Here is a 22,241-nt window from a genome sequence, read left to right as displayed (position 1 = left end):
CATTCCAGGAGGTTTTCACAGCTAAGAAGTTGTTTCCATTAAATTTATTTTTAAAGATTTTATTTATTTATCTGAGAGAGAAAGAGAATGAAAGAGAGAGTGGGGAGGGCGAGGGGTAGAGGGAGAAGCTGACTCCTCGCTGAGCAAGGAGCAAGATGTGGGACTCGATCCCAGGACCCGGGATCACAACCCGAGCTGAAGGCAGACGCTTAACCACTGAGCCACCCAGGTGCCCTCTATTAAATGTTTTAGGACATTTAGGACATTTAGGACAGTGGTTCTCCAAGAGTGGTCCTTGGACCAGCAGTGTCCTATCACTTGGGCCCACATGGAATCAGAAACTCTGGGTATGTCTGTGTTTTAACAAGCCCTTGCAGGTGACTTTGAGGCACCCAAGATAAGAAACATTGATCAGGAGAAAGGGCCAAAGTAAGTCCTAGAAAGGATGATAACTAGGTAACTGCCAAGTGAGTTCTTGTTCAGCGGCCGGGCCTTCTATCACAGAGCATCGCAGCCAACTTTATTGGCCACCAGAGGGCGGTGTTGGAACACGCCTGACTTTTTGCACTAGAAGGTGCCCTTGCGCTGCGATCATGCTGAATCCCCCCATTTTGCCCAAAGTGACTAACTGTGGCAGTCTTCCTCACAGCACACATGCCCTCTCAGTTTCTTGCTACGAACCTTTGACAAATTGGTTTGCCAGCTGTTGGACTCTGAAGTCACTTCAGAGAGAAGAGATTTAACAAAACAATAAATTTGAATATCTTTATTTCTCAGAGCATATGATTAGTTTAAAAAACTTGTGTTGTTTTCAGTGCTGTAGGTGTTTAGCTGAGAAAGTTTTCATTTCATGAAATGGGTGTCCCTCTGGGGGAATCAGTGAAAGAAGAGAGGGTAGCATCTTTTGAATTAGGACTTACCCGGTAATGTACAGTGACCCTCTTTCCTACTCTACAACCTAATTGTTGGGGCATCTGGATTGTGCAGTTGGTTGCGTGTCTGACTCTTGGTTTCAGCTCGGGTCATGATCTCAGGGTGGTGGGGTCGGGCTCCATGCTCAGCTCAGAGTCTGCTCGAGACTCTCTCTCCCTCTGCCCCTCCCGCTCTTTTTTTTTTTTTCTTTCTCTCTCTAAAATAAATAAATCTTTAAAAAAATAAAAATAAAAAAATAAAACCTATTGTTTTTATGTTATAATGTTGTTTGTTTGTTTTGATTCTTCTCTCCTCGGCTTGGATTTTTTTTTTTTTTTTTTATGGACTGTTAGGTGTTATATGTATGGTAGAATCTGAGTCTCTTTTATTTTCCTCTGACCTCCTTGTTTGGCTTTTATTTTATTCTGGTGAGTTGCTTATTTCTTAGACTCACAGTTATTACATAGTATACTAATTCACTTAAGTTAGATTTTTATATAAGGCAAAAGTAAAATAATTTCACTGTTCTCCCAAGGTTACTTTAAAGTTTAGTGATTAAGCTACAGTTAATCTATAGTCTCCAGATTGATCAATCTAGAGCTGATCTATCTGTAGTTAATAACAATGAGAATAATAATAGTTGTTAACGTTTACTTAACACTATACGGTTGGCACAATACTGCCTCCAGTATTATTAGTCCTCATGATAACCATGGGGGGTAGATACTATCCCATTTTCCAGGGGAGGCTATTAAGGATTAGAAAGCACAGGGAATTGGATTTGATCATTTGTTTAATAGTGACAGACCACAATTGTACCCAGATCTCCTGATTTTAAACCCAGTGTTCTTTTGGTGAAACCATACCGTCTTCACGGATGCACAGTTTCTACTTAATTTAGCCTTACAGATGCTATTTTTCAAAACTAAAGATTCACTTATTTAACTCAAGGCAAAATTATTAGACATATAAATACTGTCTTCAGGAAATATAAATGCGAGCCTTACTTCATCTGTATGAAGAACTTGAGCTTTGAACCTGAGCACTGTAAAGTTTTTCACTTTCTCAGACAACTCTTTCACATCTTCTTTCTGTTCCAACCTCCAGCACTTAACTCTCCTGTTCATATTCTCAGCCAAAGACTTGTATAATTATAACAAAGAATCAATAGACTCAGTCAGAAGAGAACTTCTGCACAGTTCCCCCCGCTGCATCCCCCCACTGCATCTCCTCCTAATCTACCGTCCCCTGTGCCCTTTACTCTGCTCTTACTGCTGGTGTTCCGGGCGAGCTGTGCTCTCACTCAGGGCCCTGCTACAAGCAGTTGTCTCTTCTGTCTCCTGCACCAGCAGTTCCTCTCATTCATCAGCATCAAACATGCCATAATTTTTCCCTTCAATAAGAAAATCCTGTCTCAACCGGCTGCCCATCTCATTTACTTTTTTTTTCTTGCTTCTTTGAAAAAGGTAGATCTAGGTCCTGTCTGGTTCTGTCTGGAGCCCCCCCCGCCCCATCCTGCAGTCACCCCTGCCATACCACCCAAACTGCTGCTTTCACAGCACCAACGAGGAGTCCTGGATGGCCGCAAGGGTTTTAGCATGAGCAACTGAAAGGAAGGAATTGCCATTAATTTGAGATTGGGAAGGCTCTAGAAAGAGTAGATTTTGAGGGGAATATAAGAAATTCAGGGAATTGTGGGAGTTGTCAAGTGTGAGTTACGTGACAGCAGGGAAGATCCTCAAGTGGAGAAGAGCAGTGGGCAGCTAGGTAAGAGTCTGGAGTTCAGAGGAGAGTTCTGGGCTGGAGATACCAGTCTGGAGGTTGATGATATTTAAAGCTTTGGCTAGAGGTAGTAGTTGTAAAGCATGTCATTTTCAGAATGTTTTACTTTTGCCACATAAAAATAAGTTACACCACTCTGTTTAGTGTATCCAAATGCTTCAAAATATATAGCATTTTGATTATCATCATCATCTATTTTAAAAATGCATGAGCAAGCTGTTCTTTATCATTGGAAATGTAAATCCTTCTTTTGATTCCTTGAACTCTTATTTCTTCTTTGTGTCTGTCATGGACGTTTATCTTAGTATAATACATTTTATAGTTGAAAGGTTTTTCTTGATTGTTACGTGTTTTTGTAACAAAATATGTATATAAGCTTAAATTTTAATTTAAAAAAGTTCCTGTAGGGGCACCTGGGTGGCTCAGTCAGTTAAGTGTCTGCCTTCGGCTCAGGTCATGATCCCAGGGTCCTGGAATCGAGTCCCACATCGGGCTCCTTGCTCAGCAGAGAGCCTGCTTCTCCCTCTCCCTCTGCCTGCCACTCTGTCTACTGTGCTCTCTATCTCTCTGTCAAATAAAATAAAATTTTAAAAAATCTTAAAAAAAAAAAAAAAAGTTCCTGTAACCATAGGCTTTAAGTATTAATTTGGTCCAGAAGAAAAGTTATTATCACAGTTACTAGTAGTATACAACTGATCACATATATTATAATTTTTGGTAAATCATAACTAACCATAAAAGTTGAATTTGATTGGAAATGTTTTTCTTAATGATGGGGATTTATATTTTTCTCAGATCATGAATCTGTGGATCATTATTTTTTGCTGGGATGAGAGAGAATTTAGCAATTTCTATTGCTATTTGTTTAAAAAAGATTTATTTATTTTAGAGAGTGTGCATGCAAACGGGAGGGGGCAGAGGGAGACAGAATCTCAAGCAGACTCTTCTCTGAGCGCGGAGCCTGACGTGGGGTTCAAACCCATGACCCCGAGATCATGACCTGAGCTGAAATCAAGAGTTGGATGCTCAACTGACTGAGCCACCCAGGCGCCCCATTTCTATTGTTTTAATAGACGTAATAGCCAGAAAACTTTATTCACATAGCTAAGTATGTGGGAATGGAAGTCTTATTATGGCAATATCCTCCATTCTTTGAGTTATATGTTAAGAATTCCATAAGTCAATATTATTAGAAATTATTTTCAGTTAGAAATTATTTTCAGCGTCCTATCAGAAGGCAACTACGTTATGACCTCTTTTAATTTTGATGAAAGCAAAGAATTGGAAACTATTTAATCTGGAAGAGGATTTGCTACTCAGTGATTAGATAATTCACTTTGTTCAGGGGCTTGCTTTTGTTTCATGAATCTGGGATGTTTTCTTTTATCCTTCTGAGAAAAATGAGGTAGTTTTTTTTTTTTTTAAAGTCTATTTGCTGTATCAACATTGTTTCCTTGAGTGATATTTATTCTCTTTGAATGTGATGCCTTACTTTTTTGGTAATAGTGTTCCTCCATTATTTGGCAATACTATCTATTTGAGATTCTCCCACCTGCCTCTGACAGGGATATAACCGTGCTGCCAGGTGGGGTGTGAGGGCTCCCCATTCCATCTGGGGGTCTGCACAAGGCAGACTTGTGCCGTGAGGGAAGGAAAGTGTGGGGGGAATGGGGACTGGCTTAATAGCTTTTTTTTTTTTTTTTTTTAAGATTTTTTAAATTTATTTATTCATGAGAGAGAGAGAGAGAGAGAGGCAGAGGGAGAAGCAGGCTCCCAAGGAGCAGGGAGCCCGATGCGGGACTCGATCCCAGGACCCTGAGATCATGACCTGAGCCGAAGTCAGACGCTTAACCATCTGAGCCACCCAGGCGCCCTGGCTTAATAGCTTTTAATGGAGTCCTCATCATCCCTGCTGTTTGTAAGCATAGAGGACCTTGCAGTCCTGCTTTCCTGTGCCTTTGGGCTGTGGGTTTTTTTCGGTGTGATCCCATTTGCTTTCATTTTCTTGGATATTCCTTGTAATTTCTGGGATTTCTTTTAAGCCATCTTTCCTGCTGTTTTTTTTTTTGTTTTTTTTTGTTTTAAGATTTTATTTATTTACTTATTTGAGAGAGAGAGCAAGTGAGCTGGGGAGGAGCAGAGGGAGAGGAACAAGCTGACTCCACACTGAGTGCGGAGCCCGATTTGGGGCTCATTCCCACCACCCATGACCTGAGCCAAAACCAAGAGTTGGATGCTTAACTGACTGAGCCACCCAGATGCCCTTATTATTATTTTTTTAATTATTTTTTAAAAATTTTATTATGTTATGTTAGTCACCATACAATACATCATTGGTTTTTGATGTGATCCACGATCCATTGTTTTCATATAACACCCAGTGCTCCATGCAGTACGTGCCCTCCTTAATACCCATCACCGGGCTAACCAATCCCCCCTCCCCCTTCCCCTCTAAAACCCTGTTTGTTTCTCAGAGTCCATAGTCTCTCATGGTTCATCTCTCCCTCCAGTTCCCCCCCCATTTTCCCCTTCCTTCTCCTGATGTCCTCCATGCTATTCCTTATGTTCCACAAATAAGTGAAACCATATGATAATTGACTTTCTCTGCTTGACTTATTTCACTTAGCATAATCTCCTCCAGTCCCATCCATGTTGATGTAAAAGTTGGGTATTCATCCTTTCTGATGGCTGAGTAATATTCCATTGTATATATGGACCATATCTTCTTTATCCATTCATCTGTTGAAGGGCATCTCGGCTCTTTCCACAGTTTGGCTATTGCGGACATTGCTGCTATGAACACTGGGGTGAATATGGCCCTTCTTTTCACTACATCTGTGTCTTTGGGGTAAATACCCAGTAGTGCAATTGCTGGGTCATAGGGTAGCTCTATTTTTAAATTTTTGAGGAACCTCCACACTGTTTTCCAAAGTGGCTGTACCAACTTGCATTCCCATCAACAGTGTTAGAGGGTTCCCCTTTCTCCACAACCTCTCCAACATTTGTTGTTTTTCCCTGTCCATTTTTGCCATTCTAACTGGTGTAAGGTGGTGTCTCAATGTGGTTTTGATTTGGATTTCCCTGATGGCTAATGATGATGAATATTTTTTCATGTGTCTGTTAGCCATTTGTATGTCTTCTTCAGAGAAGTGTCTTTTCATATCTTCTGCCCACTTTTTGACTTGGTTATTTGTTTTTTGGGTGTTGAGTTTGAGAAGTTCTTTATAGATCTTGGATACCAGCCCTTTATCTGTAGTGTCATTTGCAAATATCTTCTCCCATTCGATGGGTTGCCTCTTTGTTTTGTTGACTGTTTCCTTTGCTGTGCAGAAGCTTTTTCTCTTGATGAAGTCCCAAAAGTTCATTTTTGCTTTTGTTTCACTAGCTTTTGGAGATGTATCTTGAAAGAAGTTGCTGTGGCCGATTTCAAAGAGGTTACTGCCTATGTTCTCCTCTAGGATTTTGATGGATTCCTGTCTCACATTGAGGTCTTTCATCCACTTTGAGTTTATCTTTGTGAATGGTGTTAGAGAATGGTCGAGTTTCATTCTTCTGCATGTGGCTGTCCAATTTTCCCAGCACCATTTATTGAAGAGACTTTTTTCCATTGCATGTTTTTTCCTGCTTTGTCAAAGATTATTTGACCATAGAGTTGAGGGTCCATATCTGGGTTCTCGATTCTGTTCCATTGGTCTATATGTCTGTTTTTGTGCCAGTGTCATGCTGTCTTGGTGATCACAGCTTTGTAATATAGCTTGAAATCAGGCAATGTGATGCCCCCAGCTTTGTTTTTCTTTTTCAACATTTCCTTGGTGATTCCGGGTCTTTTCTGATTCCATACAAATTTTAGGATTGTTTGTTCCAGCACTTTGAAAAATGTCACTGGAATTTTGATCGGGATAGCATTGAAGGTATAGATTGTTAGAACAATGTTTATTCTTCCAACCATGAGCATGGAATATTTTTCCATCTTTTTGTGTCTTCTTCAATTTCTTTCATGAGTGTTCTGTAGTTCCTAGAGTATAGATCCTTTACCTCTTTGGTTAGGTTTATTCCGAGGTATGTTATGGTTTTTGGTGCTATTGTAAATGGAATCGTTTCTCTGCCCGTATTATTTTTATTAAGGAAGCTCTACACCCAGTGTGGGGCTTGAACTCATGACTGAGTCACATGCTTTACCAACTGAGCCAGTCAGTCATCCCTACTCTTAAATTCTTTAAGGTGCTCAATTAAAATAGGACTTTATGTCTGTGAAAGTCTTCCTTTTTATCCCTATCTCTGGTTCCCCATCAGTGGCATTTGGTATATATTCTTTCATTTTTTTTCCCTGATTATTTGTATGTGCGTGCGTTGTGTTTGTGTGTTTTATAATGCTGTTATGCCATATTTGCTTTTATTTTTTCTTAATGTGTCCTGGCCATCTTCCCATTTCAGTACATGAAAAGCTACCTAATTTCTTTTAAAATTGCATTATTAATTACTTCACAATTTAGCGAATCTGTCGGTGAGCATTTGTTACTTTTTAAACAATGCCATAATAAACATCTCATTAACATTCATTTTTGTGTACTTTTATGTCTTTCTCTGAACTACATACCTAAAATGGATTGTCTAGTTAAGCATTTCAAAATTTGATAGACTGCCAAATTGTCTCATAAAAAGAATGTTCCAATTTATATTCCTCCAGTGGTATATAAGATTACCTGTTTTCTTACACTGTTGCCAACAGTGGCTATTATTACATTTTAAAAAGATTTTATCACTCTTATGACCAGAAGTTGGTATTTTTTCTAATTTGCATTTTCCTGTAATCTGCATTTTATTTTCTTACAATCTGCATTTTAAAATGAGGCAGATTTTAAAAATATGTATTCTTTCTTGAGCTAGGAAGAATAAATTTTATAAGCTTATTTTGTGGGCATAAAAGCAAATTTATTCCAAACATGTTCTATCCCATATTTGGCATAAATATGGGATAGAATGTTTAGTATCTCTTTGGTAAGTAAAACACAATACATGAAGCCCTAGCATGGTGCCTTGTGCTAGTGGGTATTTAATAAAAGTCTGTTCTCTTTCAGTCCTTTATTCCTTTTTCTTCCAGTTAATTAATAGTCTCCTTTCAGTCTGCCTTGTTCTTTAGGTTGTTCTCTGTAGTTGTTCCTCTGTTATCTGAGATAACAGAATGAAAGACTTTTCAGTGAGTTTATATGAAAGATTTCTGCCTTGGATTTGTAGGAGTCAGAAGATTGGGTAGTGTAGTTTCTTGTCTTTCAAAGTAAAATCTTGCATTTTATATTTTTGTAGCATACATTCTAGATTTTTACTTGTCTTATGAAAAATATCTCTGTGAGGTTCTTGAGAGTGACTCATGGGAAACTCTTGGGTTGGCAAGTTGATGGCAGAGCTAGACTGGTTGCTGAAATTTTATAGTCAAAGCCTTTAAGAAAAGGTTGTACATCCTTATATTGATCTATGTAATCAATGCAGTTTCATTCAGGATATAGAAGAGCAAGAGAACTAGAACAACCAAAACAGTTTTGGAAAACACCCAATTTAGAGGACTCACATGACCTCTTTGAAAGACTATACAAATGCAATAATCAAGATGGTATAGTACTGGAAAAATGAAGAGACTTATAGGCTGGTGGAATAGAAGAGAGAGAGTCCAGAAATAGATCCACACATAGTATGGTCAGTCGATTTTTCAACAAAGGTGCAAAGGCAGTTAAGTGGAATAAGGATAGTCTTTACAACAAATGATACAGGAATGATTAGATGTCCGTATGCAAAAATATGAATCTAGACCCATATTTTATACCATATACAAAATTAATCATGTATCATAGGCCTCAAAATGAAACCTAAATTTGAAAACTATGAGTTCTAGAGGAAAACATAGGAGAAAGTCCTGTGACCTTGGGTTAGACAAAGATTTCTTTTTCTTTTTTTTTTTTTTAAATTTTAAAATTTTTAAGTAGGCTCCACGCTCAGCACAGAGCGAATGTGCGGCTCAAACTCACAACCCTGAGATCAAGACCTGAGCAGAAATCAAGAGTCATCACACAACTGACTGAGCCACCCAGGCGCCCTTAAACAAAGATTTCTTAGCTACTTCACTGAAAACATAAGAAAGCATGAGGGAAAAGTGAACAATTAGCGTTCATCAAAATTTAAACTTTTGCTCTGCAAAAGACACAGTTAAGAGAATGAAAATGCAAGTCATAGGCTGGGAGAAAATATTTGCAGAGTTCATCTGATAAAAGGGTTGGTATTGAGAATATATAAGGAATCCTCAAAATTCAGTAATAAGAAAACAAATAGCCCAAATAAAAACGATAAAAAAATTTGACCATTCAGTTCACTAAAGAAAAGGATGACAAATAAACAAACACATGCAAAGATGCTCAACATCTTTAGTCATTAGGGAATGAGACACAACTATATTAGAATAACTAAGATTAAAAGAAAACAAAAACAGTTCTCTGCTCCCAGAAGTGATATTGGTGACCATGTAATTCTCACCCTCAGGAGCAGCAAGGATGATGCCCTGGACTTTTTATGTGGGAATTATTTTAATGGCCCTTGTAGCATTGGATTTGAATCACAGATGCAAAACCTGTGGTGCTTCATAATGGTTTTGGAATGGAATATAATGGTGATCTTTGACAGTTTACAGAACAGAAAAGATTTCGGCTTGCTTATTAGGAAGGGTTCTTCTGTAGTGTTTGGGTATCGTAAAATTGAATGACTCTGTTCTGTTTCTTGGTTTCCTTTTATTGGATCTTTACATTTTGGACAGATTTTTATCTGCTTTAAGCTCATGCCGTGAAGAGTGACAAACGTCTACCTGGTTAGATAGCTTTGAATCTGTTTTTCATATTGCTGTCTGTCATTGTGGGTAATTACTCTTTGTGGTTATTGCAGGTACTCCATCCAAACCAACAGGGCTAGCCAATGGTGATCACGGAATAGAAAGGAATGATACTACGGGTAAGTGGTTCCCAGGATTCCCCAAATGTGGGGCTGAAACAGTCACAGTAAACACCTTGATGAGCTCCTTTGAGGACGATTCTTAGTGAATCACATGAACTGTTTCTAAGGATATTGTTGTTCTTGTTGGTGTATTCATGTCCAGGGCCCTCTGCCACATAACATCTCCCAACAATGGAAAGAGTGAATTTCCATTGATGTTTCTTGAGTTATTTGTTGTAATTATACCACACAAGACCTGGATCAATCTTAAAAATACGCTTATAGATGCAGACTAATCATCATCAAAATATGTTATATTGGAGGCATTTGGCCACTACAGCTCTTTATACAGGCTCTTCTCCACTGCACTTAGCTTGCTTTCCATGGCTCAATGTTAGGAAACCCGTGAGCCGCAAATTAAAAGTTCTTCCCTTTTGATTTTGCCCTCAGTCTTTTTCTTAGTCTTTTCCCCCTGTTAACTGTTATTTTTGAAATCTGTCTCTAACTTTAATGCCTAGCCCATTAACTAGGGCTTTGATACTCCATCAGCTAGCCCTGAACCGCTGTGGCTTCCCACCTCATAACTAGCACCAGCCCCCGACCCCCAGTGTATTTGTATTGAGCAGAATTCTCTAAGCAGTAGTGGGGCTCTCTTAGGTAGCTGATAAGGAGAGTCAGCTTGTATTTCTGTAAATAACTGCACTTATTTTGCAGTTATGATCAGGCTGACACTGTTGACCCAAATGAATAGACGTTTAATGGTGAAGTAAATTGTTCTTTGCAACAGAGCATGCTCTTAACTGGGGCATCACATTTGATTCACATTACTGTACTGGAGGCAAGCACTAGACATGGATTGTGTCTGCGTTTCTCTTGTATGCCTACCTCAGCCTGGAGAAGATTTTCCTTGAGCCACTGTATGATTTCTCGGTTTTTAATGCTTCCTTCTGTTAGCAACAGCAATTATTCTAGGATTTATTCTTTATTCTGTGACCTTGGAAATGTTGTATATATCTTTGTACCTCAGATTTATTGATGGCTGGTTTCCATTTGTTGTGAATGTTAGTTTTGCTCAGTGACATTAACATCCTTGTTAGCAGCTCATAACTTAGAAACTCTTTACTTTAAGGTAAAAACATCCAGAAGTGCCACCTTATCTTCCAGTTTTGTGAACTGAATTTTTTAAATTTTTTTTTAAATAATCTTTGTTGTATTATTGACTGTTTCTGTGCCTGCTTTGAAAGCAAAGTCATCTATGTAGTATAGTTTTAAGGAAACATTTATGGCAATATCCCTGTGATTAAAGGAGAAGCTTGAACATGAACTTTTAAAAAATGAGTAAGTTCAGCTTTCTTTAACAAGGAGGCAGTGCCAGGGAAAGGAAAGGCTTGGAGGGGATTGACTTGATTAGCCAGTTGAAAGAGTGGATGCCATTTTCATCCAGAAAGGAAGCAGCTATCAAAACTAGAGAGAGTTCTCCAGCAAGATGTCAAGTGTGACCAGAAGAGACTTTGTGTAGCAATTGCTTCCCATTGCCAACTCTTAATAGCACAGAAAAAAAGAGGAAAAACATACAGCTTGGCCCTTACTGTTTCAAGACTTTTAGTTCCCTGGTGGCAAAAAAAGAATCCGAATATTTATGAACTACCCAATGACATTATGGCAGCAGGTAGAATATAGTTTGCATACGGGAAGATGTTTGCATTCTGAGTTTGACCACCTGAAAATATGCGTGTTTCACTGGGGATGGGAAGGAGGAGTAGGGAGGGGACGGAGAGTGCATGTTTCTGGAGCATGTTGTGACCTCATTCTAATTTGGCCATTGCTAAACTAGAGCACGTAGCTCAGTGCCATTTTGAAAATTCCCATTTCTGTTTCGTTCGGGATGTTGTCTCTAGTCCTAATTGCAGACCAGTTCCACTGATAGCATATAAAGGGTTTATGAGCATCTTGCTATGTTGAACTTGCTGTTTACTAATGACCTGTGCTTTTCTGCCTTTTCCTTCCCCTTCCTACTTCTTCCTCCCTTTCTATTTTTCTCCTCCTAGAAGCCTAGCGTGTCTCTCCACACTGGGGCTGCTGCAACACCAGACCAGTGATCTTTCCTAAGCACCGTTACACTTCTAAAACCTTCAGCATTTTGCAGAGCTTTGCTTTTCCTTCCTGGACATGGTGTAGAAGAAGCGGAGGGTAGTTCTTCGGGGCCTATTTCTGCTGATGCCTGAGCAAACCACCTGCTTCCTCTTGTGCTCTGCAGGGCTTGATGGAACCTCCTTTCCCTTTGTGAGCACAAAGTACAAGATGAATTCTTTTTAATTTTAGTATTTTATAAAAGTCATCTAAGGTCTTTTATTTCTCGTTCTCTTTTAAAACTCATTTTATCATTTAATTCAGTCTCACGTTTTTTCTTTTCTTTAAACATTTTGAGTTGGCCTTTTCCATTTGGTTTTCAGATCTTCAAAATGAATCAGGATCTCGTAACACCAAATGAAAACGTGTGCTTTCATAAAGGGATTGAGTCCACCAGTACTGCAGTTGACCCTCCCTTCCCCTCCCCCTCCTCTCTCTGTGAGCTTGCTTTTAGGGAAGGGTAATATTTCAGGCTACCTATGTTTCTCTCCACCTTACTAAAATCTGAATAACTATAGCTATTTTAATTTAAAGTTTTCTCATTTAGAGTAGCTCCGATTAAACTTTGAAAAGCATTTCCTCAAATTAAACCATATTTTGTTATTTGCAAGTTGGGCTGAAATGGTTTCTATGACGAAATTATGGTTTATTTGTCTAGAGGCTTAGATTCTCTTGAAAATCTGACAACCTTTTATTGTTTATGAAATTTTATAACTAAAGTTACTTTCATAACATGATCATGAGCTATCAAAACAAGAATTGAGAAGTTAAAGAAAATGCAACCCTGTTTTGTTAGACTACTAGGATGTTGATACAGATAGAAAACAGCTTCTATAAAAATATGGGAACGAAAGTACATTGCAGTACACTGAAGAACCACAACCAGCTTATCAGTTTTCTAATGAAATGGTTATCAGATTGGACTCACACTCTGTTCAGGTAGTGTCTAGTATCCCTTTGATCTCTGGAGCAGCATGCCAGTGGGATTGGTGGACCACATGTGAAGACCTTTATCATGAACGTTATTACCATTTATACTCCTTGTATTCTGAGGATTGTCCCAGTGGGACTTTCTTATTCTCGTTCCTCATTTTCCCACACTAAGAGCTAAAAAACCTGGAAGAACAACTTGGAAAAAGTACTGCGGAACTTTTCAGATAATAAGCTTTGATTGGACTTTGAGAAATAGAATATAAAACCTGGGCCATGTTTTGAAATTTTAGAGGAGTTCTGGTTTAAGATCCAGAATGTGAAATACTCTTTAATTTTCTATCCTCTTACTGATTATGGAGGTTATCATAATCACCAAGCTATTGATTGTTTCAAATTAAAATAAATAATTGGCAGTATGTTCTGAGGAAGATTTTGAGATGTACATTATTTTAGATCCTCTGACATGAAAGTGCTTTTGAGATGGAAGTTTAAACCGAGTCTCTCTGACTTCTGGAATTTAGGAAGCATTCATTCCCTCTTCTGATCACAGACGGGGGCCACATTGCCAAGAATTCCTCCTGTGAGTTCTTGGAGAGAAGACACTTAGAGGAGGCACATTTTAGAGGGAAATGCTGATGCTTCCCTTCTAATTAGTTGATAATGAAAACTCTTACCATGGGAGAGCACCCATCAAATAGAACATAGCATTTTCCCTTCGGTGTGCAGTTGTTCACTATGTTTTTTGGTTCTCTGTGTGTGTTTGGTTGGTTTGGCTTTGGTTTTTTGGCTAGGGAAATTTTCAAAACTGGTAGTGCTAACTTTTTAAGGATCATGGTTGACATTTTTCTATCACCGCTAACCAGTCTCTACAGCTTGTCTTAAGTGTTTGAAGAAGCCTGGGTGCAGCTCGGCTCTGGCAGTGGTCAAAGGGACACATACTCCATTATTACATTGATTTATTCCACTTTTTTTTCCATTTTGCTGTGTTTTTGTTTGACTTTTTTTTTCCAAAAAAAAAATTTTTTTTTAAACAGAATTGAAATTTTCTACTAGCCAGCTAAAATGTGGTGTATATTGTTAGCTCTCTCTGTTTCACTTGGATGTTTCATTTTGTTTTGCATATAGCTTTGTATGAAGCAGCCAGTTCTATAAAGAAATGCTGTGTTGCCATCGTGGTCACACCCAGGTGTGAGGTTACCAGACTGGTCAGGGTTGTTCTATTGAAATATGATGTTTCTTATATGTAATCTTTCTCTCTCTCTCTCTCTCTTTTTTTTTTTTCCTTTCTTGGCCCAATGTTGAAGATGTAGAACTTTGTTTACAAATAATATTTTATATAACCCCATTCATGCACCTGAGTTTATATTTTTTGTGACTTTAGACTTCAACAGTTTGTATATTGGGACATTTTAATGTGATCATTGTGCTAAATAAATTACACTAATAAAAATCTTACATTGACACCTTACAGACTGGATTTTGGTTGGAGTCTTAATTATTGAAGTATAACGTGACTAAGACATGAGTTTGGCAAATAAAGACTCTTGAGGAATGAGTTCTTGGTCTAGCTAAACTTCTGATCCCACCCATAATAATTTCATAATTGTATGGGTTTTTTTACTTTACCAGGCATTTTCATTCACTTACGTTGTCGTTTTTGATTCTTTAGAGTAACTCCTTTTTATCCAGAAGCCCAAATGACTGATATTTTATAGCATCTGGTGAGAAAAACAGTTGGCAGAGTGGCAATATGCAGTTAACCCAAAAGAGTTTCATGGTATATCAATTATTGTTAGATGCCTTCTAATACTACATGTATGTTTAGTTAATATTCATGTTCATAATCTTCCTAAAATACATTCTGAATTATCCATTGAAACTGTTACATTCAATGACATTTTAATTTTGTAACTTTATTATTTAATGAACTCTAGTATGCTGCAACTGGGAAGAATTCAACAGAATGCCCAGTTCCCTACCCATTCTGGATTAATGTCTCCTTACAGTAGGTAGATTTGCAAATGCAATATGTTGACTGAATTAAGACATTGAAAAGGTTCTATGCCTAAGGTAATTTGCATGGCATAAATAACTTTTTTAGCTTGGCAAGACATTTCTTTTTATTGAAAAACCTCAATTTAACGTTCTAAGTTGTCTTTTTAAAGATTTTGTTTTTGAGAACCCAACGTGGGGCTTGAACTCACAACCCCAAGACCGAGTCACATGCTTCACCAGCTGAGCCAGCCAGGCACCCTCTTAGGTTTTCTTTTACTAAGAAGGCTTAACACAATCTCTTCTTAGGTTTAAAGCACAAGAATTTAAATACTATAAGTAATAATTCACAAACCTCACTAACTTTCTTATAAGTACACTAGTATTAAGGCTTTTGGTGAGATGGGGACAATTCTCAGATCTTATTAGTATATTCATTTTGATGAAAGTGACATGAAGGGTGCCTAGCTGGCTCAGTTGGTTAATAACGCGTCCAACTCTCGGTTTCAGCTTAGGTCATGGCCTCATGGGTTGTGAGACTGACCCCGCATCTGACTCATCTGGGAGTCTGCTTCAGGATTCTCTCCCTCTGCCCTTCCCCCCACTTGCCCTCTCTCTCTCTCTCTCTCTCTCTAAAAATAAATAAAATCTTTAAAAAAAAGAGAGGAGAAACCTGGCCCCTTGTCAACCTGATAATATGGTGGAGTTGGGAGGCTAAAGAGGGTTCTGGACAAAGACACAGTACTGATCGGTTGGGCACAGAATATCAGCTTCATTTCTAAGTAATGTGTAAGAGTGGATTATCCTCAATTTTATATTGATGCTGTTTCCATTACAGTGAAGGCTTAACAAGACTTAACCACAAATTATTTGTGGTATAAACCTCGGTGCTGCCATGGAGGCTAAGCTAGATGCAGTATACTAAGTGCTCCACAAATGGCAGTTTCCACTGTGAACAGACTAGGTGGTTTTTTATTGTGAGAACTGTTGTGAATGTGATGTGGTATCAATCCCTCAGGTCATACCAGCTGGGAGACAGTAAAACTGCTTTGTCAGAACGTCATGACACAAATGAGATCCTAGGTGTTTCATCACTGTTTTCCTGTAGCATCAGATAGGGTGCAAGGAATTTAGCATTAGAAAAATTCTGAGAGAGGCGCCTGGGTGGCTCAGTCGGTTAAGCGCCTGCCTTCGGCTCAGGTCATGATCCCGGGGTCCTGGGATCCAGCCCCACATCGGGCTCCCTGCTCAGCGAGAAGCCTGCTTCTCCCTCTCCCACTCCCCCTGCTTGTGCTCTCTCTCTCTCTGTCAAATAAATAAATAAAATCTTAAAAAAAAAAAAGAAAAATTCTGAGAAACCAAAAATGTGAAATCTTAGCAGAAAAATAAATCTGTAATGTTAGAGTTTCTGAGCAGCTATTATAACCAGCATCTAAGTTGGCATTATAAGTGAAGCCCGAACATAAAGCTGCACACCATGTTCCTAGATGTGGACACAGCAAGACATCCTTTCCCCCTTCCTCCTACCCAGATCCTGGAAACAAAGGTTTGGTTTCTTTCTTTTATTTTCCAGATATGAGTTTTATGTTGGAGACACATGAATAAAATACGAACACCTTATGTTTCTTTTCTTTTCTTTTTTCCTTAAGATTTTTATTATTTATTTGTCAGAGAGAGAGCATAAGCAGGGGGAGCAGCAGACAGAGGGAGAAGCAGGCACCCCGCTGGGCAAGGAGCCCGATGCGGGACTCAATCCCAGGACCCTTGGATCATGACCTGAGCTGAAGGCAGGTGCTTAACTGCCTGAGCCACCCAGGCGTTCCAAAACACCTTATGTTTCTTGAAGGTTTTTGTTGTTGTTGTTGTTCATGGTTTTCTGGTAAAAATGTAGAACTAATCAGAAAATTCCACATATACCATTAATACAACATGTTACATTCCCTTCTAGGGTGTTTAGGACTCCCTTGAAAACCAGCTCATGCACTGAGCTTTTAATTGTACAGTGAGTCATTTGATTTCAGTTTCTACTGGAGCTTGGTATTGAATAAGACAAAACCACTTCTTCGTGAGCTTTGAGTGAATCAATTTTTCTGATCTACTTTTTATTTTTATTTATTTTTAAATTTTTAAAAAAATATTCATTTGAGAGAGAGAGCGAGTGAGCACAAGCAGGGGGGAGAGGGGCAGAGGGAGAAGCAAGGAGCCCGATGCAGGGCTCGATCCCAGGACCCTGGGATCACAACCCGAGCTGAAGGCAGACACTTAACCGACCGAGCCCCCCCAGCACCCCTGATACATGTTTTTAAAGATTTTATTTATTTATTTGACAGAGACACAGCAAGAGAGGGAACACAAGCAGGGGGAGTGGGAGAGGAAGAAGCAGGCTTCCCGTGGAGCAGGGAGCCTGATGCAGGGCTCGATCCCAGGACCTTGGGATCATGATCTGAGCCGAAGGCAGAAGCTTAATGACTGAGCCACCCAGGCGCCCCCCCAATATACTTTTTAAACCATAACTTTGTATGATTTGCTTCTCTCTGTGGAGTGAAACTCCACCTTATGCCAAAAGGCGTATGTAGATATAGAATATTTTTTTTTATTTGTAATTTCATAAGTAATATATGAATACATTCTCCTTTCTAAAAAAAATTAAAGCATTACAAATATAGCCATACTCTAGAGACCAGAGGAGTTTTATTCAAAGAACTAATATTCACACAGAGCTTCTGTAAATTGATCTTGTATTTTTACCTGAATGTAGACTTGAACAGGTTTTTCTGATACATCTTATGAATAATAGGGATAACTGTCATTTGTATAACCCATTAGAGTTTGTAAACTGTTTTGGAATGTATAACAGTATATCCGTTTTTCATTTGAAGAAGGTGAAGTTAGGTTCATACTAGAGCTCAAAATTGAACCTAGGCTGATGAGCCCTGTGCTGTCTCTACCACAGTATGTCATTTCACAGTGGGTCTTCTAAGTGCTAACCAAGTGTCACAAAGGCAGTTGGAAGGAACAGACCTTTAAAGGCCTGTTTTAAAGCCTTTTTTAGGTACTACTTTCTGGGAGAAAATCCAGGCCAAGGCAAGGGCTTTATATGTACATAGGTAGTTTATTTTGAGAAGTGATCCCATGAAAAAAAGAGTAGGGGACCATGAAAAGTGGAATTGGAAAGAGGAAAAGCCAGTACGATGAGGTATTACTTAGTCACTTCTGTGGACAAAGTGGCCTTAATCCTGAGCCATCCCTTGGCTAACGGTTGTGCTTCTGGGTTTGCACTTTTGCAATGCTGGACTGCAGATACCTCATCTCTGGTATCAGGGATGGCGTGCGGCAGAAAACAGTCAAATCACACCTACATGCAGCTGGATGCTGCATATGTTATAGGTGGAGTGAGAGATGGGCTTTTAAGAAGGATTGGGCACAAGAGGTGTCCAATTAACCAAGAGGTTAATTCAACAAAAAATTCGTCTGCTTATGCCTTATTATAAGGAATGAGGTTCTTGAATTCTACCAAGAGAATTTGAAGGAATTCTACATATCACAGAACTAATTTCCAAAGCCTAATTATTAGAAACTGTAGAACTAATCACAAAAGTTAGTTCTGGAATTTTCCATCCTAATATTTTTCTTCTTGAATCAGTTTCAGTAGTTCCTGCCTTTTTAGGAATTTGCCCATTTCATCTTTTAATTTGTTGACATACTGTTGTTTCTAATTTTCTCTTATAAAGCCTTTTATTTCTGTAAGATTGGTGTTGACATCTCCTCTTGCATTTCTGAGTTTAGTAATTTGAGTCCTGTCTCTTTTTCCTGATCAGTCCAGTTAAAGGTTTGTCAAATTTGGTTTTGTTGAGTATTCTCTATTTTTCTCTTTTCTACTTCATTTATTTTCACTTTCATTTTATCATTTCCTTTCTTCTGCTTGCTTTGGGTTTAGTTTGCTCTTCTTCTGGTTTCTTAAGGTGGAAAGTTATGTCATTGATTTGTGATTTTTGTTTTTTACCCCCCTTTAATGTAGGGATTTACAGCTATAAATTTCCTTCTAAGCACTGCATTAGCTGCATCTCATAAGTTTGGGTGTGTTATGTTTTCATTTTCACTCATCTTAAAGTATTTTCTAATTTCCTTGTGATTTCTTTGATCTATTGGTAATTTAGGAGTTTGTTGTTAATTTCCACGTATTTGTGAATTTCACCAACTATCTTCTGTTGTCATTTCCTAATTTCATTCCATTGTTGTTGTAGAACATACTGTGTATGATTTCAGTCCTTTTAAATATTCAGGCTTGTTTTATGCCCTAACATGTGGTCTGTCCTAGAAAATGTTCCATGTGTACTTGAGAAGAATGCATATTCTGCTGTTGTTGCATGGAATGTTCTATAAAATGTCTGTTAGGTCTAGTTGGTTTATAATGTCATTTAGGTCCTCTATTCCTTATTGGTATTCTCTCTAGTCCTATTAATTACTGAAAGTGGGGTATTGAAGTCTCCAATAATCATTGTTGAACTGTTTTATTTCTCAGTTTGGTTAGTTTTTTATTCATGTATTTGAGAGCTCTAATGTCTTAAAGGAGAAATTTGAATAATGTAATTAACTCTTATATGGTTTTTACATTGCTCACAGATTCATTCCTTTTGAAAAATTCTAGGGTTTGGATAAAAGGATGTAAATAAATGAATACTACAACTATGAGCTTCTAGGAGCTTCCAAAGCAGCAGCAAAATGTCAGTCACTGGTAGGAAGATTTAAAATGCTTTTTCAAAAGATGATTTTTTCTTTCAAAATCCAACCACTTTCTTTGTTTTTTTGGTAGAAATAGGAAAATCTATCCTAAAATTCATATAGAATCTCAAAGGACCCTAAATAGCCAAAACAATATTGAAAAAGAATGAAGTTGGAGGTTTCACACTACCTGATTTCAGAACTTAATTGCAGTGCTACTACAGTAATCAAAATGGTGTGGTTCTAAGATAAAGATGGACATCTAGACCAAGGAATAGAATATAGAGCCCAGAAATAAATCCTTGCAAATATGGTCAGATGATTTTAGACCCTTGCAAATACGGTCAAATGATTTTAGACAAGAGTGCTAAGACCATTCAGTGGGGGAAAAGATAGTCTTTTCAACAAATGGTGTTAGGACAGCTGCATATCCACACACAAAAGAGTGACATTGGACCCTTACTTTACACCATATGCAAAAAATAAGTCAAAAGGGATCAAAGACCTAAACATAAGAGCCAAAACTATAAAACTCTTAGAAGAAAACATAAGGCAAAAGCTTCATGACATTGGATTTGGCAATAATTTCTTAGATATGACACCAAAACACAGGCCACAAATTAAAATAGATAAACTGGACCACATAAAAATTAAAAACTTTTGTGTATCAGAGGACACTATCAGTAGAAGGCAACCCACAGAATGGGAGAAAATATTCACAAAGCATGTCTCAATAAGGGATTAATATCCAGAATATATAAAACACTCCTACAGTCAACAGCATAAAAACAAACAACTAGATTAAAAATGTGCAAGAGACTTGAATAGACAGTTCCCCAGAGAAGATCTGCAAAGAGCAATAAGCACATGAAAAGATGCTTAACATCACTAATCATTAGGGAAATCCAAATCAAAACCACAATGAGATACCACTTCACATCCATGAGGACGGCTATTATCCAAAAACTCCAAACAAACAGAAAATAACAGGTGTTGGTAAGGATGAGGAGAAACTGGAACCGTTGTACATGATTGGTGGGAATGTAAAATGGTGCAACCACTATAGGAAGTGGATTGGTAGTTTTACACAAAATTAGAAATAGAATTACTGAATGATCCAGCACTCCCACTTCTGGGTATATACCCCAAAGAATTGAAAGCAGAGACTTGAACATATTTATACACCTGTGTTTGCAGCAGTATTATTCACAATAGCCAAAAGGTGGAAGCAACCCATATGCCCACTAATGGATGGATAGTTAAATAAAATGTGGTATATACATACAAAGGAGTGATATTCAGCCTTAAAAAAGGAAGAAAATTCTAATACATGCTCCCACGTGGATGCACCCTGAAGACATACTAAGTGAAATAAGCCAGTTACAAAAGAACAGATACTGATTCCACTTATATGATTACTCTGATATGAGGTTCCATATATAAATAGTCAACTTCATAGAGACAGAAAGTTGGGGACAGAGTTTTAAGTTTTGCAGGACAAAAAATGTTCTGGAGATGGGTGGCAGTGATGTTTGCATAACATTGTGAATGTACTTAATGCTACTGAACTGTACACTTAAAAATGGTAAAAATAAATAGGCTAGCTCAGTAAAAAAGATGATTTTCAAATTAACCATCATGTACATGACAGACCTCTTTAGAATTAAAGTAATGCTTTATATATTAGCTGTCTTGTGGATTTGTTCTAGTTTGTCCAGTTGCAGAGAGAAATACACAAATATGTAAACATTACTTAAATGCTAAAGAGTTATAAGGAACATTTGGTAAGAACAGATGTATAATAGTAGTTAAGTTCCACGAGGAGGTTGGATGAGAACTAGGGAAATTTGAAATTAGAACTTGAAATCTCCATTTGGATATAAAGTTGACATCTCAAACTTAAAGTGTCCTAAACTGAAGTGATTCCACCACACCCCCCTGCTCCCAAATCAAAACAAAACAAAAACAAAACCCTGCTTCTCCATTCATTAAATGGAAATAGAATGCTAGTTGCTCAGCCTAAACATTTGGCTTCCCCTATCTCCTTATTTTGCACCCCACATCTAATTTGTTAGAAAAGTCGACCTAGAACCTGACCACTTCTCACCACCCCCACTGCTCTTTCCCTGATTGGACCTACCTCCTCTCACCTTGACTACTGTAATAACCTCCCAAACTAGTCTCCCACCTCCATTTGTTTGCTCCCTACAGTGTATTCTCAACAGCATCCAGAGTGGTCCTGTATATAGATCATGTTGCTCTTTTCCTTAAAACCCTGCCACTGGTTTCCCATCTCAAACTAGAAACCAAAGTCTTTACCAGTGGCCACAGGGCTGTGTAATACCCCTTTAACTGTCCCCTTTGCGAGCTTTGCTTCCTTGGTGTTCTTGCGCTGTTACTGAACAAGCCAGGTGGGCCCTTACCTTGGGCTCTGAGCCCTGGCTGTTTTCTCTGGATTGTTCTTCCTTCATATATAAGATACACTCGTAGTTCACGCTACAGCTTTTCAGTGACGCCTTCCTATTCTGTCTAAAATTACACCCCTTCTATTTTTCTCTCCCAGCTTCTCTGCTTTCATTTTCCCCACGGTACTTGTCACTTTATAATTTGTACGGTTTAATGATTTATCTTGCTTATTGTCTGACTTTCCCCACTAGAGGATAAATACTATGTCAGGGATAGAGTTTCTGTTTTGGTCACTGCCATGGCCCAGCAACTAGAACAGTGTTTGGCACCATAGTATATGCTCAGTAGCTATTGAATGAATCATCTTGTTGAATGTGTAATTTTTAAAAAAG

At 38.3% G+C, this 22,241-nt stretch overlaps 1 protein-coding gene across 11 annotated transcripts in view; it reads left to right on the top strand.

Moving 5' to 3' along the window:
* The window catches only part of MAP4 (microtubule associated protein 4), a 192,089-nt gene that overhangs the window by 74,338 nt on the left and 95,510 nt on the right, over positions 1 to 22,241 (top strand). For all 11 annotated transcript variants that reach the window (XM_032412644.1, XM_032412643.1, XM_032412642.1 and 8 more), the window contains exon 3: positions 9,619 to 9,684. In XM_032412644.1, coding sequence (XP_032268535.1) covers positions 9,619 to 9,684 — 66 coding nt within the window. The remainder of the gene's footprint in view (positions 1 to 9,618; positions 9,685 to 22,241) is intronic.

Source organism: Phoca vitulina, unplaced genomic scaffold (genome assembly GCF_004348235.1).
Source record: "Phoca vitulina isolate PV1807 unplaced genomic scaffold, GSC_HSeal_1.0 scaffold13, whole genome shotgun sequence".
Classification (NCBI taxonomy): domain Eukaryota; kingdom Metazoa; phylum Chordata; class Mammalia; order Carnivora; family Phocidae; genus Phoca; species Phoca vitulina.
Note: the sequence above shows the minus strand (reverse complement) of the source record. Positions and strands in the feature narration are given on the sequence as shown.